The 17,489-nt window shown below is 40.3% G+C and overlaps 1 protein-coding gene across 1 annotated transcript in view; it reads left to right on the top strand.

Annotated features, from left to right (window-relative positions):
- Positions 1–506: 506 nt before the first annotated feature.
- Positions 507–17,489, top strand: part of LA1 (La protein 1) — a 36,146-nt gene continuing 19,163 nt past the window's right edge. Inside the window, exons 1-5 of the mRNA XM_077363536.1 lie at positions 507–662; positions 737–815; positions 933–1,082; positions 2,142–2,284; positions 4,420–4,568. Of these exons, the coding sequence (XP_077219651.1) occupies positions 612–662; positions 737–815; positions 933–1,082; positions 2,142–2,284; positions 4,420–4,568 (572 nt within the window). The 5' untranslated portion in view covers positions 507–611. The remainder of the gene's footprint in view (positions 663–736; positions 816–932; positions 1,083–2,141; positions 2,285–4,419; positions 4,569–17,489) is intronic.

Here is a 17,489-nt window from a genome sequence, read left to right as displayed (position 1 = left end):
ATTTCTGCTTCTATGAGTTGAGTTGCCTTGCCAAACAAGAATTTTCCTTAAAAATTTGCGTCAACGTGAAAAAACCCGACCCGACCCGAACCGACCCGAGATTTATCATGGGTAGGCAGGGTTTGGGAATCGTGGGTTTTCCGAAAAAAAACCCGACCCGACCCGACCCGAGATATTTCTCGGGTAGGGTTGGGTTCTCCAAAACCCGACCCGCCCGACCCGAGTTGCAGCCCTATGCGAAATGCCTTTTGCGATGGACCGCTACCAAAATCCCTTCTTCCAATTTTCAATAACTACAAGTTAGGCTCTTCCCTTGCACGTAAAGGCAAGAGTTTGATGGAAAATTTTGGAAAGGAAAATTTTTCTAGAATTTCTTCGATTTTTTTCAGTCACGAAAAAAGATTTACTTGAATCAAACCTAATAAAAGTTTCCTTAGAGCGATCTACATTTTACCATAAGATCCCTCTAAATTAACTATAATTACATTTTACAATAATGTCCCTTCAAATACCAAGCCAAACGCATTAACACCAGAGCTAAAACCCTAGACGTCGTTCTCCGCTCTTTCCCTTTCTTCCAACTGTTTCCGAGCTCCCTTCACTGTAAATCAATGGCGATCGCTTCATTGGACGAGGAAACTGCGAAAAACGTTCTCAGACAGGTTAATAATCTCATCATTATTATCTTTTTTGGTCTCAAATCGGTGTAATATTGTTTCTTTTGTTCTCGTTTTAGGTCGAGTTTTATTTCAGTGATAGCAATCTCCCGCGTGATAATTTCCTCAAGAAATCGATAGACGAGAGCGAAGATGGATGTATCCTTCATTCAATTCAAGCTTTATAAATATATTTATGTTTCAAGGATTTTTTTTTTTTTGCTTGTTGCCCATAAAAAAAGTTTTTTTTTTTTGTGATCTTGACTGTAATTTCAGTGGTTAGTTTGGCATTGATTTGTTCGTTTTCTCGCATGAGAAATCATCTCAATTTGGGCACCATAAAATCCGAAGACGTGTCGGATGAAACAGTTTCTTCTGTTGCAGAAACCCTAAGGAAATCTTCTTTGCTCAAACTCTCTGAAGATGGTGGGTTTTTTTTAATTCTTTTTATCTTGTCATTTTTCTTTTCTTTTCTTTTCTTTTGTGCTTTTTTCTAAGGGCTTAATTACTGCTGCATATTTTACTCCTCTTCTTTATCTCCTTGATTTGTTAATGTAGTGTAATGACCTTGTTCTTTTAAGGTCTGTTTAGTTGCTCGGCGTAAACTCGGAGACTAGTAGAATAAGTAGTCAGCAGGGAGGAGACAAGCATTGGATTTGCCTAGAACTTCCCTCGGAGAATAGTGTTAAGTATGTTTGGTTGTCAACCTCGTAGAGTAGTGGTAGGGGTGTCTTTATCAAGAGAGAGAGAGAGAGAGAGAGAGAGAGAGAGAGAGAGAGAGAGAGCATCATTCCCCAGAAATCCAAGCAAAATTTCACCTTTTTTGTGGCTCTGGGCCTGGATATTAGATGGAGGGGACAATGGTGACACATCAGCATACGTGCGATGATTAACCAGGAGACATCCCTGGGGTCTTCAGAGATTTCAATGCTATATTGGTAACCAAACAAGGAGTTTTGTTGACATGGCACCCAAATGCCAAGAAAAATCCCTAAGCCATCCCAACTTTTGTGCAACCAAACAAGAATCCCTACTTTTGCTAATTTCTAGAGAAGCAAAAAGAAGAAACACATATTTGTTTGTTTTTATGCTTTCTTTTTGGATTGATGATTATAAATTTAATATCCATTGTGGCCAGTTACAGACAAGAAACCCATGTCTGTGTAGTTTAAATGGGTCATTTTTCCTTTTGGATGATTGTTAGATATGACTGGAGATATGTCGGTTTTTGTTAGATGGTTTGTTTCTTATTTTAATTTATGTTTTCAAGGAGTCTCTTAGAATAATTAGAACCCTCTATCATACAACTGATTTTTTCCCCTCTTTCTGATTATTTATTAGAATGGCTAAAGAAGTCCCTTTTTGGCAAATTTCATTTGGTGGTTGAATTTTGTAATTTCATCCATGTACTGGCCTCTGAACATTCACGGTCAATCATGTCTTTTTGTTTTGAGTTCTTGTTCTTTAACTGTTATCTTTTTTCAGGGAAGAGGATTGGTAGGAGTACTGAAATCCAAAAGTTGGAAGAGGTTATAGAGCAAGTAGATATAAGGACAATTGCTGCATCGCCTTTGGAGTACGATGTTAAGCTTGAAGATTTAGAGTCCTTCTTTGGTCAATATGGGAAGGTATGCATAGCCAGCATTTTAGATTGATGTATGCTCAAAATCATGCTTTATTTATATTTCCTCATGGTATTTTATTTGACTTGATGTTTCGGGAACTTTTGGACCCACATTGTTGTGTTTTGCTTGGACTTTTGTTGCAACATTTTCTGAACTGTGTCTAACGGTAGAAGTTTTGTTTTGTTTTGTTCTGTTTTTTTTTTTTTTTTTAAAATGTCTCTAACAATATACTTTGTAATTTGTGATGGGCATGATTACAATTGCTGAGCTTCATTTTCTTTTTGCCAGGCACTGGTCAACACAGGCATTTCAGCTGATAGTGATTTTCCTTTAAGTAAATGTTGAATCTTTTAATAAAAAGATTTTTTAAAAATATTTGGTTCATATAATTATTTCTTATATTTTTTAGTAGTTTTTTTTAATTTTAAAAAAATATTTAACTATTAAAAAAAATGTTTGTCCCTTCCCGCTTCCCGCTTCCCACCTCCCTGAGAGCCTTTGCTCCGCTTCCCACTTCCCGCTTTCGCTTCCTGCTCTGGCAAACCTTGATCGGAACTGCCCCAAGTAATGGGTTAAAGAATAAAGCCTCTCCTATTATTGTGATAGAATAATCTTGCACTATAATTCCCATGTGAGAAGCACCTTTTCCTTCTTTGATTTATCTTATGGACTACCTCCATTTACTTCTTCTTGTCTTTTTCTTCTTATTTGAAAAAATATTTTTTTTTTATTCTTCTCCTGCATTTAAGTTTCATTCTTTCTCCCTATATATTGATGAGTGTTTGCTTTTTAAAATTTAGTGAAGATGAGTAAAAGTAGAGTTTATATTCGGGACAGATTTTCTTTGTATAGATATAATTGGTGCATCACACAATCAGCTAGGAGAACCTACTATACCGTAGAAATCTCAAAACTTCTGAGCAGAATAAGGTTTACGTAGGAAACCCACCAAATTTGGTGTGTGTGTGTGTGTGTGTGTGTGTGTGTGTATAATTGATGCATCACCACAATCAGCTGGGAGAACCTACTATACCATAGAAATCTCAAAACTTCTGAGCAGAATGAGGTTTACGTAGGAAACCCACCAAATTTGGTGTGTGTGTGTGTGTCTCTCTCTCTCTCTCTCTATATATATATATATATATATATATATATATATATATATATATATGAGAAAAGTGTTTCTAAGCACGTGCTTAGATAGCTTATCTAAGCACGTGCTCAAAAACTCATGTGGCCCCACATTTTTTGGGGGATCCAAAGCATTCATTTGGAAGGCCCTTCCATGGATAAGGTGTGTACCAAAAATCAGCCCTATAGGATCATCCTAACCCAATCAAAGGTGGAGTGGAAAATGGACAAACAATGTGTGTTCATGTTTCTGCCCATTTTTTCCCTCAACAGATGGCGGGGTTAGGATGGTCCGATAGGGCTGATTTTTGGTACACATCCTATCCATGGAAGGGCCTTCCAAATGAATGCTTTGGATCACCCAAGAAATGTGGGGCCAGATGTGTTTTTGAGCACGTGCTTAGAAATACTTTTCTCTCTCTCTCTCTCTCTCTCTCTCTATATATATATATATATATATATATATATTGAATGGTATATTGTTTCGGTCATCCTTTTCAGCAACTGAATAATGTTCTATCAAATAAATATGATGAGTTGTTACCTTTGCATTCCATGGGGCAGTCAAATGATTATCCAATGTAAAGAATCCAGAGATGTTGTAGAGATTCAACATGCCACATCAACCTATTTACATTTTACTGGCTGGCTAGCTAGCTATAAGTTTATAGTCTCATTTTTCTGAATTTCATTTATCTATCTTGCTTTTGTACATCTCCACTAGTTAGTGTTTTCATTGGCTGGTTAATACCTTATGAGTTGCTTGATGATTTCCATTTCATCGTACAAATGCGATAACGAGTGTCAATTGTTATGAGATTCTCATCACAGTGTTTTGCTGGAAACATTTATTGTGTCTGATCACCTGTATGTGCTTTGTTTGAATTTTTGCAATCCTACAAATGTGATAACAATTGTCAATTGTTATGAGATTCTCATCAACATGTTTTGCTGGAAACATTTATTGTGTCTGATCACCTGTATGTGCTTTGTTTGAATTTTTGCAGGTCAATAGTGTGAGGCTACCGCGCCATGTCTCTGACAAGAAATACTTCTGTGGCACTGCATTGATTGAATTCTCAACTGAGGAAGATGCCAAAAATGTATTGGAGCAAAGTTTGGTTTATGCCGGTGCTGACTTAGAACTAAAACCTAAGTAAGATATGATTGCAGTTGCAAATTACAAATATTTGTTCTGTTGGCTTGGTTTAGATACATCATACATGGGAATAATACTTACACGGTTAAACTGATAAATGGTTGCATCTTTCACCTCATTTTCTAGCTACATTTTCGTATTGTGAATTTTGTCAATAATGTGCTAAAATACGATACATCAACAACTGATATATGATTCTTTGTACAATAGTTGTTTTATTTTTCAGACAACTAATTTACTAATATTGAGAAACATAAAACTTTAAAAGGAAGGACACGTCAACAAAGAACATAGACCAAAAGAAACAAAAAAGATAATAAATGGGGCGTCTCATGCCACACAACCATAGATGAGTATGATACTAAAAGTTGGCTAAAGAATCCTCGCAAATATTTCACTCGTGATGGATGTGTTTAACTCAACGCTCGAACTTGGATGGAATATCCTTCCCTCATTTTTCTAAGGAGTATTTTAAAACGTCAGAGACAAAAAGACTCAAGCTTCAAGGGCCCTAGTATTAATATGGCATAATGATAGAGGGCTTATAACATGGGAGATTCTCGTCTTTATCAATTTTAGAGATATTAGCAAAGATGGTGCCAATATCATGTTATGTTGTCCTATCTCTTTTTCTGTTTACTTTCTTGGCATATTCTGTTAGTAGAATGATAGAAAAATCCATTTTTCCAGGGAAAGACAGAAAACAAGATTGGGCAAATATCTACTCATATTAATCGATCTTGAGAAGGGATGGGAATAGATGTTATGGTGCCGGTGGGTAATAGAGATGGTCGTGCCGTTGGTTTTTCTAGCGGACTTCGAGAAGAGGGTGATTGTTCTCGGTGGGCTAGTGGTTTAATTTGGTTCCACTAGGAGGGGGTCTGAGTGCTTCTGGGGTCGATAAGTGTGTGGCGACGGGAGCAAATCTGGTTCCGTTGGGTTTTTCTGGCGATGCTAATATGGGAGTTTTAAACCGGAGGGGCCCCATAACCCGGAGGGCCCCCATAACGGAGGGGGTTTGGTCCCTGGTAAAGAATAGGAAAGGGAGAAGATTAGAAAATGTCCCTCGGAGAAGAAGGCTTGGGGTTTTGGGGGATTGGAGATGTTGCCGGTGCGGGTTTAGAAATTTTCGTAAAAGGTCGATGTGCTGGGGTTGCAAAAAGTTTTGGTCAAGCATGAATTTCAACTTCCCTCCTCAACCTGCTGGGAACATGGTGGGCTTGGGAATCTCTAAGAATCTGGGCCGGAATCCATTAGAGCCAAGAAAAGAGAAGATTTGTCCATTAACTTCGGAAGGTGTGGCCTTTAACATTGAGGTGGTTCCTCTCAAATCCATTATGCTCTGTTTGTTTGCTTGTAGATGGCTGGGAGAATAGGAGAAAAATAAGTCAAAGAGAATTAGACAAGAATGGAAGATGGGGAGAATATTAGGAGGGAGATTTGCGAGTAGTGTTTGGTTGCGCGAGGAAATTAGGAGGGAGATTTGCGAGTAGTGTTTGGTTGCGCGAGGAAATTAGCGGAAGATGTAGGGTGTCATTATCAAAATATAGGTGGAAGAGAGAGAGAAAGAGAGAGACAAGAATTTCTCCTAATTCCCCCCAACAAATTTCTCCATTTTGGTGAAAAAAGGGGAGAAGATTATGGGGGGGAACATCTCCGCCACGTAGGCGCCACCTAGGATAAAAACCAATAATGATGTCTAGAAGTTGTCTAGTGGTCAAAGGTGTAAATGACAATCAAACATGCTTTGGGGAGATCTCTGGGAGATCTCATGCGTTTGAAACTCCTACAATCCCCCCAAAACAAGCAACCAAACAGAGCATTAGTAATGCGAGAATTGCGATGATAGAGTTCTTTCTTGTGGAATTGTATCTCGACTGGATTTTAATGAAGATTGGGAGTGCGAGAATTGCGATGCGGTAGAATCCAATTTGGTATGTGAGTCAATGGAGAGGTGGTCTTCTCGTGGTGGCCTGGTTGTGGATGGACCTGAATTTTGGAGTGCATCTAAGATCAGCTCTCGCAGGTTCCGTTTTGTTATTTCTGGCGGCTCTAAGAAGTTGGTGATTGACCTCTGTGGCTCAATTGGTTTTGAACGGTGTAATTTTGGGTCCCATATGAAGTCTTCCTTTGGTAACTTAGTTAAGATTTCTATGGGGACAACTCCTTTTCAGCTTTGTATCAGAGTATCTGAAGAGCGGTGAGATCGACCCATTGTACACCAGTTGAGTTGGTAGGGTCTTTGGAAGCCTTTCAGTCTCTCATGGGGGGCTCTATGGCATTTTCTAAAAGGCAGAGACCTGATTTGAAAGAGGCTCATAGTACTCTGTCTTGGGAGTGCGATAGTGAAATCCTTGTGGGTCAAGATGTTGGGAATGCTGTAGATTTGAATTCCTCGGGTTGTAGTCATTGCAAGGAGCAGTGGGAGGAGGCTTCTGAATTTATGGTTGATTATACTTTGAGTGTCAGCAAGAAATTGGGATTGATCTATGCTAGCCCTGAGGAAGATTTTAGGTCTGAGATTAAGTCTTCAGAATTAAGAGACTCCGAAGGTATCGATTTCTCAGCTAATATTTCAGAGGTCAGCTCAAGGAAGAAAGAACGGGAATTGCACAGGTTAAAATCGAATATTAACTATGATACTGTGTCAAGTGGGAAGGGTTCCTATTCGAAGGTGAAAGGGCGGAATCCTAGTGGTAGGGTGGTAGGAAGGGGAAGATCATTAACAACAAGGTGGTATCATGAAGATTATTTCTTGGAACATAAATGGTTTGGGGTCTCAGGAAAAGAGAATTCAGGTGAAGGAGATTGTCAAGAAAATGAAACCAGATATTTTCTGTCTTCAAGAAACAAAGATGGAGTCTGTTACCAGATCCGATGTTAGAAGTATGGGGTTAAAAGCTGAATGAGATTTTGTATTTTTAGCTTCAAGTGGTGCCTCTGGTGGTATTCTGATCGCTTGGGATGATATCAAGTGGAGAAAACAGGAAGAGTGGCGGGGAAAATTTTCTCTCTGTGTCATTTCGAAAAGTCGATGATAATTCTTTGTGGCTTTTTTCTGGAGTATATGGTCCTGTTCTTCGGGCTGAGAATGGTTTATTTTGGGAGGAGTTGGGAAAGGTTAGAGACCTTTGCTCTCACCCTTGGTGTATTGGGGGAGATTTCAATGAAATCAAGGAAGTTGGTGACAGGTTGGGGTGTCAGAGAGTGAGTCAAAATATGAGGGCTTTTTCTGATTTTATTTCTGATTTTGAACTGGTGGATTTACCCTTATCAGGAGCTTCTTTTACATGGTCTAGATGGCAAAGTCGGAGTAGACTTGATCGATTCTTCGTTTCTGGAGAGTGGATGGATCTTGTTCCGGAGGTTTTCCAGAAGGCTCTAGTTCATTCGGTGTGCGATCATTGTCCTATTCTTCTGGATCCCAGGTTGGAGTCTTGGGGCCCTCCTCCTTTTAGGTTTGAGGTAGCTTGGCTTAACCTTCCTCAAATGGAGGAAAGATTAGGAGATTGGTGGGTTTCCCGTCTCTCGGTGGGCCCAGCTGATGTGGTGATTGGTAACAAATTAAGGCATGTGAAAAGGAAGTTGAAAGAATGGTGAAAGAGAGGAATGAGCTTTCTATTGCGAGGAAACAATTGTTGGAAAATAGAATGATGGAGCTGGAAGCTCTAGAGGAGTGTGGATTGAGCTCGGATGAAGATTGGGAGGAGCTAGGGAGGGTGAAACAAGAGCATAAAGGGTTGCTCCTCCATGATGAAATAACTTGGGGTCAAAAATCCAGAGTGAAGTGGCTTGTAGCGGGTGATAAAAATACAGCATATTTTCATGCTATGGCTAGTGCGTGCAGGAGGAGAACTAGAGTAGAATCAATCTTTGTGGATGGGATTAGGGTGTCTAGCAAGGATGATATTTCAAAGGCGATCCTTGAGTTCTACATGTCCTTGTATTCTTTTGATGGAGTTTCGTCCTATCCTTGAAGAGGTTCCTTTTGGTAACTTAAGCTTGGAGGAGAATGCTAATCTGTAATCTCCCTTTAATGAGGAGGAAATTGAGAAAGGCGTATTTTCTTTAGCAAGAGACAAGGCTCCTGGCCCTGACGGTTTTTGTCTTGCTTTCTTTCAAGCTTGTTGGGCGTATGTTAAGGATGATATTTTGCGATTATTTAAGGAGTTCTATGAGGGCCTGGTTCTTGACCGAGGTACATGTGCTACTTTCATATCTTTGATTCCTAAGGTGGAGGGGGCATCGAAGGTGTCGGTGTTTCGCCCGATTGGCTTGGTGGGTTGTCTTTATAAAGTTTTGGCGGACCGGCTTAAATTGGTTCTTCCTTCTATTATTTCGGATAGTCAAAGTGCATTTGTTTGTAAAAGGCAAATCTTGGATTGTTCTCTTATTGCTAATGAAGCAATATATTCATACATGAGAAGCGGTGAGGGCGGGGTTTTGTGTAAACTAGATATGGAGAAAGCTTATGATAGGGTGGATTGGGAGTGTTTGGACTACTTACTTGGGAGGATGGGTTTTGGTAGCCGTTGGAGAGGGTAGATTAGGAATTGTATTTCCTCAGCCTGGTTTTCCATTCTTATTAATGGTTCTCCTAAAGGTTTCTTTAAGTCTTCAAGGGGTTTGAGACAAGGGGATCCTTTATCTCCTTTTCTCTTTGTGATTGTTGCTGAGACCCTTAGCAGATTGGTGCAAAAAGGAAGTGGCTTGGGATTGTTTGAAGGCTTTCTTATTGGGAGGGATAGAGTGGAGGTATCACTCTTACAGTTTGTTGATGATACACTCATTTTTTTTGCTCTTGAAGTTTCTCAGATCTTGAATCTAAAGGCGTCCTTAAGGTGTTATGAGTTGGTTACTGGTCATATCCAATTTCTCAAAATCAAGGTTGTATGCAATAAATACATCTTTGAGTGTTGCTTCTGGCTTTGCGAAGATTTTGGGCTGTGCCTTGGAATCTTTGCCTGCTTCCTATCTCCACCTTCCGTTGGGAGTAGGAAGGCCGAACACACCTTTGGAATCCAATAGTTTAAAGAATAAAGAGCAGATTGGAATCGTGGAAGCGTAATCTAGTCTCTAAAGGAGGAAGGTTGGTTCTTATCAAGGCAGTGTTATCTAATATTCCAATTTATTTTCTTTCCATGTTTAAGTGCCCGGTGAGTGTGATCTTAAGAATAGAGCAAATTCAACGTAGATTCCTATGGGGAGGGATTCCTTTGGTGAAATGGGAGTCCGTTTGTTTGCCGTTAAAGAATGGAGGTTTCGGTATTAGGAGAGTTAAGGATTTCAACCATGCCCTTTTGGGTAAGTGGCTTTAGAAGTTTGGGGTGGAGCAATCTTCCTTGTGGGTAAAGGTGATTGGAAGTAAGTATGGTTTTATGGTTGGTAGGTGGTGCTCTGCTGATGAATACAGGCCGAAAGGTTTGACTGTCTGGCATGATATTTGAAGGGTGGTCAATGAGTTTAGCAAAGGCATTCGGTTCAAAGTATATGTGGGTGATCGGATTCGATTTTGGCGAGATGCTTGGTGTTCGGTTGTGCCTCTTAAGGAGCTTTTCCCAGTTGCCGATTGTTTCGAAAGGGTGAATCTTAAGGTAGTTTGGAAACCAAGTTTCAGAAGAGGTTTCTTTGACAGAGAATTGGATTCAATTACTCAGTTGTTTGGATTGATTGAAGGGTGTTATATCAAAAGGTGTGGGGTTGATAGAAGAGTGTGGGTTTGGAGCACATCAGGTTCATTTTCGGTCAAATCTTTCTATTTTAACTTAGTAACTAGTGAAGCGGCTCCTCTTTCAGCCAAGATATGGAAATTTCATTGTCCTCCTAGGGTGAGCTTCTTTGGTTGGGTTGTTTGTAGTGGGCGTATCTAGACTATTGAGTTCCTAAGAAAGAGAGGAATGTGGTTGGTGGATCATTGTCCTTTGTGCATATTAGACGGAGAGTCCATTGATCATTTGTTTATTCATTGTAAGGTTTTAAGAGAGGTTTGGGGTCTTATTCTATTGCGCTTTGGATTTTGCTGGGTGTTCCCTAGATCTATTCCAGATTTGATTAAGAGCTGGGAGTTGTGTCCGTGGAAAAAGAAAGGAAAGGTTCTATGGAAGATTTGTCTTTTGGCCACTTGGTGGGTCATTTGGAAGGAAAGGAATTCTAGGGTGTTTGAAGGGGTGGCTAAATCTCCTTATTGGCTTTATGTAAGGGTTATAGCTACTTCAATTCTTTGGGCTAGAAGCTTAGAAGCATGAAGCGGGGGCGGGGGCGGGAGCGGAGGAGCGTGGGGGTCTAGAAGAATCTAAGGTTAGGAGCGCCTGTGTAGTATTTTCTTTGTCGTTCAAAATTCAAGTACATCCTATTCATATATATGTTTCAAAGTTTAAGTACATCAAAAAGTAGCAATTTCCAAGTTTCCAACCATCATCATATATATTTCAAAATTTAAATACATCAACAAGACAAAAAGTTGTAATTTGTAACCATCGAAGATCTAAACCGTTCATTTATCGGATCCAAATGTAAATACATATTTGCCCAAAAATAATCTCCATAAGATGATCCTAACCCTTCAATTTGTAAAGGTTTAGAATGGCTGTGATAAGAAAATTGGTTTTTAAGTTAGACTAATCTCAGTCATTGACACAAAAGTGGATGGCTGAGATTATAATAATAGATGTGATTCATTTACTTAAGTCTCAATTGCCTTTAATACATTATTATTAGGCATGTTTAAGAAAATAATGAGTGCCCTTATCAAATTAACGGAGTGCCAAATATCATTCTTAAAGAGGAAAGATATTGGGAAATCAAGAAGGGAAGTGGCATATTCGCCCCCTTTTTTTACTAGAGACATCCCCCTCTAGTGTAAAAGTGTAGTCATAAATACACTGTAGGTGGCTGTTCCTAGTAAAAAAGGGGCTAATATATCATTTCCCAATCAAAGAATTAAAGAAAAGTATTTCTGTTCCAAACTTTTCCGTAGATATTCCTACATCCCAAACCTGGCGGTGTTGAATCATTTCCCTTAAATAAATTCTTTACATTTAATATTCACAACATTTATATTGATCACAGTTGGCAAGTGGACGGTTCAGATCATATTTTCAATGCTCTCATGCTTTGCATTTAATGTAAGGAAAGTGGTATATTCACCCCATTTTCTTACTTGGACAGCCCTCTCTAGTGTATTTATGACTGCTCTTTGACACTAGAGGGGGCTTTCCCAAGTACAACAAAAGCCTTAAAGGAGCTGTCCCAAGTAAAACAAATGCATGCCTTCCACAGGTTTCAAGCTGCTTTTCACGGTTTTCAAGCGAGTCATTCACTCATGCCAAAAAAAGCCTGCCTTTCAAGTCACGCATGCAAGAATTTTTTAATAAAAAGCCAGCAATGAATGATATCCAATCACAAGGTTTATTTCCCAGGAGTGCCTATATCAAATAAAAGATAGTATTTTAATATTCATTAACAAGTGGGGGTGTCTTTATCATTTAACAGTAGTGGATTTCCAGAGTACCATTTATTAGGGGTTTCACTTTGGACTAAAAGTAGAAAACGATGGAGTATTCAGTCCTTCAAGATGATCTCATCTCTTCGATCTTATCATCTCCTTCAATATCGTCATTTCTGAAACGTTCCAGATAAGATTCATCGCTTTTTTTATTTTTATTTTTTATCATTCTGTGTTTTTTTTTAATTTTCTGAGACTTTGGGGGCACGATCCTTACCCGATCCTTGGGGAGGAGCGCGGAATCGCGGTTCTCACATGGGAGCGGCACCCTTGTGCACGATTCCCGCTTCTAAGGCTAGAAGTCTTCCTCTCTTTTCGTTTGTATCGGCATTTGATCTTTGGGAATGTTGGCAAATAATTTGCAATGAAGTCGGGGGGGGGGGGGGCCTTGGGATTAGAAGGATTCGAGATTTTAATTATGCTTTGCTAGGTAAGTGGCTGTGGAGATTCGGGGTTGAGCTAGATCAATTTTGGGTGAGTGGTGAGCAGTAAGTATGATGCCAAGTTAGGGAATTGGGAGTTTGATGATCTGTTTAACCTGAAGGGGGCCACTGTGTGGTGTGAACTTTTGAAAATTAAGCACTCATTTTGTCAAGGTACCCGGTTCAAGGTCTACTCGGGGGATCGAATCAGATTTTGGAAGGATGCCTGGTGCTCCACTGAGCCCCTTAGTCTTTTGTTTCCAGAGCTGTTTCTTGTTGCTTCTTCCAAGGATGTGTTGGTGAAAGATTGCTTTGTTCGTGAGCATAGGAGAGTGGTATGGTTGCCGGCCTTCAGGAGAAATTTTTTTGATAGAGAGTTGGAAGCCTTAGCTCATTTCTTTGAGGTAATTGAATCTTGCTACATTAAGTTGTCAGGTTCGGATAAGAGAGTGTGGATTTGGGATTCTTCGGGTTTTTTTTTTTCTGTGAATTCTTTTTATTCGAATCTTGCTCCATCCTCCGCCCCCTCTATTATTGCTAAGGTTTGGAAGTCTTTTTGTCCCCCTAGGGTGTGCTTTTTTGGGTGGGCGGCCACTAGAAAGAGGATTCAAACTACTAGTTTCCTTCGTAAAAGGGGTATGTTCCTGGTGGACCATTGCCCTTTTTGCCTGGATGACGGTGAGTCGGTAAATCATCTTTTCTTGCACTGTAAATTTGCTAGGGAGGTTTGGGGTTTTATTTTGAAGAGATTTGGGATTTGTTAGGTGTTTCCTTCATCGATTTTGGAAGTTTTGTCGTGTTAGGAGATGGTTCCTTGGAAGAGGAAAGGTAAAATCTTGTGGAATTTATGCCTTTTTACAACCTTCTGGGTAATATGGAGGGAGAGATGCTAGGGTGTTTAAGGGAGTACACAAACCTGCTCATAGGGTTTATATCAATATTATTGCCTCTGTCATAGCTTGGGCCAGGTGCTTACCCCCGTTCCTATTTGTATCTGCTTACGATTTATGGGAAGGTTGGGCATATTGTATGTATGGAAGGGGAAGCTAGGAATAAAGTGGTGCAAAAATGTTGCTCTCCTCCTTCTGGTTGGTGGAAGCTTAACTTCGATGGTGCGAGTTTTGGCAATCCTGGGCCGGCGAGTATTGGTGGGCTATTTCGGAGGTCTAATGGGGACTCTCTTTGGGCCTTCTCGGGCCCGCTGGGCGTGTGTGATTCCAATGAAGCTGAAGTTAGAGCGGTTTTTGAGGGTATTAAAAGAATTGTCAAGGATTGCTTGGATACAACTATTTTGGAAGGTGATTCTCTGAATGTTATTAGTTGGCTCCGTGGGTCCGTGGTGCCTCCGTGGAGATTCTGGTCATATTTTGATGAGATTCAAGATATTGTTGAGGGATCATCGGCAAATGGCGAGGCAGATTCACTTGCTAGAGATGGTGAGATCGGCAAATGGCGAGGTGGATTCACTTGGCAGAGATGGTGTTGTCCGTGAGGGGTTGGAGTTTTTTGATTATTTGCCTCCTCGAGGCTCGTGTAATTTAGTGTTCCTTTTTCTCTTTGTTGTTTGTATCGTGGTGACTTCCTTGGTCCTCCCTTCTCTATATATATAATGATCACCGTTTTAAAAAAAAAAAAAAATTTGCAATGAAGGGGAGCGCAAAGTTCAAATTATTCAACATTGGGAAGCCCCTCCTGCAGATTTGGTGAAATTGAATTTTGATGGTTCTTGCTTAGGAAATCCAGGAGCGGTTGGAATTGGTGGCTTGTGTAGAGATTCTTTGGGAGAGGTTTTAGGGGCGTATTCTGGGTCCATTGGACTAAGTGATTCAAATGAGGCGGAGGTAGTGAATTTTATGACAAGGTTGTTGTGGGAGGCGACTCTTCAAATGTTATCAGTTGGCTTTCGGGAGTTGTGGCTCCTCTGTGGAGATTTCTTTCCTTTTTTGAGGAGATTTCAGATCTAACTCATGGTTCTTCTATTGTTTTTAAGCATGTAAGGAGGTCTGCTAATGGTGAAGCAGATTCCCTAGCTAGGGCGGGTGTGTCTAGGTTGGGTTTGGAATGGTTTGACTTCCTCCCGCCTTGATTTTGTATACTTCTTTCTTTCATTGTAATCCTTAAGGACCATCTCGGTTCTTTTTTTTCTTTTCAAATATATATCATGTTGCCATTTCAAAAAAAAAAATCATGTTTAGGTGTCATTATAAATCCTAAGGATATTATCAAAGAGGGTGCTATTATCATTTTCAATTGGGATCTGCTAGATACTTGTGACATAAGAGATGACTTTATGCCACTTAATGTACAATGAGGGCCCACTTCTAATTTTTGTTGGCATGCGAGGAGTCAAGTTTCTATATTAGGTCGGATATTGCCATACCACATGATTTATGACAACCAAATGTAGGATAAAGGATATATCATTAAAAACAAAAGCATAAAAGGATATAAGGACCAATGTTTTTTTTGGATAGAGGACAAGGACAAGTGTTTCAGGACTCAGATTAGGACTGCTATGACTATTCATAAACAGACAATTCCCAGGTTATGGCCAATGTTACCTGGAACGCGGTTCGTTCTTGAACGGGTATGAGGTACGATGGTAGCCCAGTACGTGGTACAATGAGGGTATGCTAAGTTGGTTCGCTTTTTGGGTTAGCCGGTCAGTTTGGAGTGCTATTTCGGGTCGCCCTCTATCTCTCTCTCTATATATATTTATATATAATTTCGTACCTTTTTACAAAAAATATCATTCCATAATCCATGCTACATGCATTTTATAAACAAAATAAAAAACCTCATGTATGGCATACATATTTATTCAAAAAGAAAATTTTAGTTTCAATCCAACCCAAAACATGTAAAATTTGAAGATCTCCAAATATTACTAGATAAAGTGTCGCATATATTGCATTCTCACTCATAAAGGAACGCTAACAGAAAATAACTACGCAGTTCTTAAATAAAGACATGATAAAGATTTGGATGCTGGTATCTTTCGCTGTGTGAAATGAAAGGGGCTTCCATTGATTCACCTCATATGTAACAACTACCTTGAGTTTGAAAAGCAGTGAAACTGTGTGTGGGATACACTGCTTTCATAAAGGATGAATGAAACAATTCCCCTTGGAAGATTGTCGGAGGACTGGCAATGCCAACATTGCCAGTACCATAACTTTAGCTGGCGGAAAATCTGTAGAATATGTAATCGATTTGCTAAGCATCCGGTAGTGGCGGGGGCGGGGGGTGTCTTCAAAAGAAATCGAGAGAGGCAAGGGGAATTGGCAATGCCTCCCCTGCCGGTATCTCAACTTCAAGTGTCGAGAAACTTGTCGTTGGTGTCGCCGAAGTAGAACCCCCTTTAAATGGGTTCCTCGATTTTTAATCTGCTCCCGAGCTAGCCCGGTTTCGACCTAGATGGATGACGATCCATGGCCTGACACAGGCAATATCTCTCACAAGATTGGAGGATCCCCGATATTGTGCATCTCGGGTAAGGAAGTGGATGCTCAGATGGAATCCCTAAAGTCTTGGGAAAAGGAAAAACCCTAACGGAGCTCTAGAAGACCTTTGGTTTTGGGCAAAAAGCACTTGGAACATCCCATCGTTACAATGCCCATGTATTCTATCGGAAGACGAGCTCCTTTTTATGTTTGATTCTGAAATGCAGGCTCTCAAGGTTCTTTCTAATAGTTCTGAATCCTTGGCACCCTATTTGAGTTCGCTTACTCTGTGGAAAAAGGAATTCATCCAAGGGGAGGAACCTATGTGGGTCAACCTTTATGGCATCCCTTTACATGCTTGGGCAATATCAACAGTAGAGGCTATTGGAGGTTTGCTTGGTAGAGTCCTTGAAACAAAATTGGAAGGAAATCATCAGCATTGTATGAGCTTTGTCTCAGTCAAAATTCTTGCTTCTCAACGGATTGTTTCAGGCTCCTTTGCCGTAATTAGAATTCTAAACCATGCTTACCGGATTGGTATTGAAATCCCTGAGAAGTCTGGACCTATCCCTTTGGCCCGATGGGTGCCTTCCGGCCGTTTGGATTCGGCCTGATCGCGGGGTGGATCGGGGCCCCGTAGATTTCCCCCTCTGCATTCAAAATTCAAATTCTAAAGTTGGCGTGGGCCAGCCTGGGCCTTCACTTTTGGGCTTCTAGGGTTGGCTTATAGATTTTTTAGGATCTCTTGCTTTGATCTCTAGCTTCTGAGGGTAGTCTTGTCTGTTTCCTTGTTTGGCATGCTATTTCGTCTCTGCTTATTTCGGGTTCCCGAGGAGTGGATCTTTGGTCCTTTCGCTTATTTTATTTTATTATTATAGATCCTTTTGGTGTTTTGCTTTGTGGTCGCTTCTAGGTCTTATACCTCTGTTCTGCTTCTTCGCAACCCTTCGGAGAATTCTTTTTTGCTGCTTGCTTCTTAAGGCTCCTCGAGGTGTTTCTCGGTTTTCGTGTCGGATCTGCGTTTTGGTCTCTTAGATTCTATTTGAGGATGGATAACCAAGGCACTTCTTCTAGCTCTTCCGTATCCTATCATCCTATGAAGGTAGACGACTTCATTTGTCTACAGAGGTGAGGATTCTGGAAGACATATTAAGGAGGATCGAAGAGATGGTTTATGATGAAGGAAAGGCTGCTATAATGGACTCTTGGCCCAAAGAGGTAGCTGATGACTTACTTCAAAAGCAATGGGATATCTTCAGACAAGAGGCTCACGAATGCCCATTCACCCTAACCCGTCTCACTGGGACAACGGAAATTAGGGAAACCCAATTGCCTCTCTTTGCACGTCCGTTCTTTAAATTTCTTGTGGCAGAAGAAAAAGATATGAGGAGGCTTAATTGGGAAGCTAACAAAATTGTTGGTATCCGACAAGTGAAAGAAAGAATTGCGGATAGAAAAATCCCTAGTCGTCCGGAGCAAGTTCCGGAGGAGCTCCTTGTAGAAATGCCGGATTTCATGATTCAACATATCTTGGACAATCTTGAGAAGT

The sequence above is a fragment of the Tasmannia lanceolata genome, unplaced genomic scaffold, assembly GCF_043159265.1.
Source record: "Tasmannia lanceolata isolate RefF3 unplaced genomic scaffold, GAP_Taslan_0.1 ptg000003l, whole genome shotgun sequence".
Taxonomy (NCBI): domain Eukaryota; kingdom Viridiplantae; phylum Streptophyta; class Magnoliopsida; order Canellales; family Winteraceae; genus Tasmannia; species Tasmannia lanceolata.
This window is presented reverse-complemented; position numbering and strand designations above follow the sequence as displayed.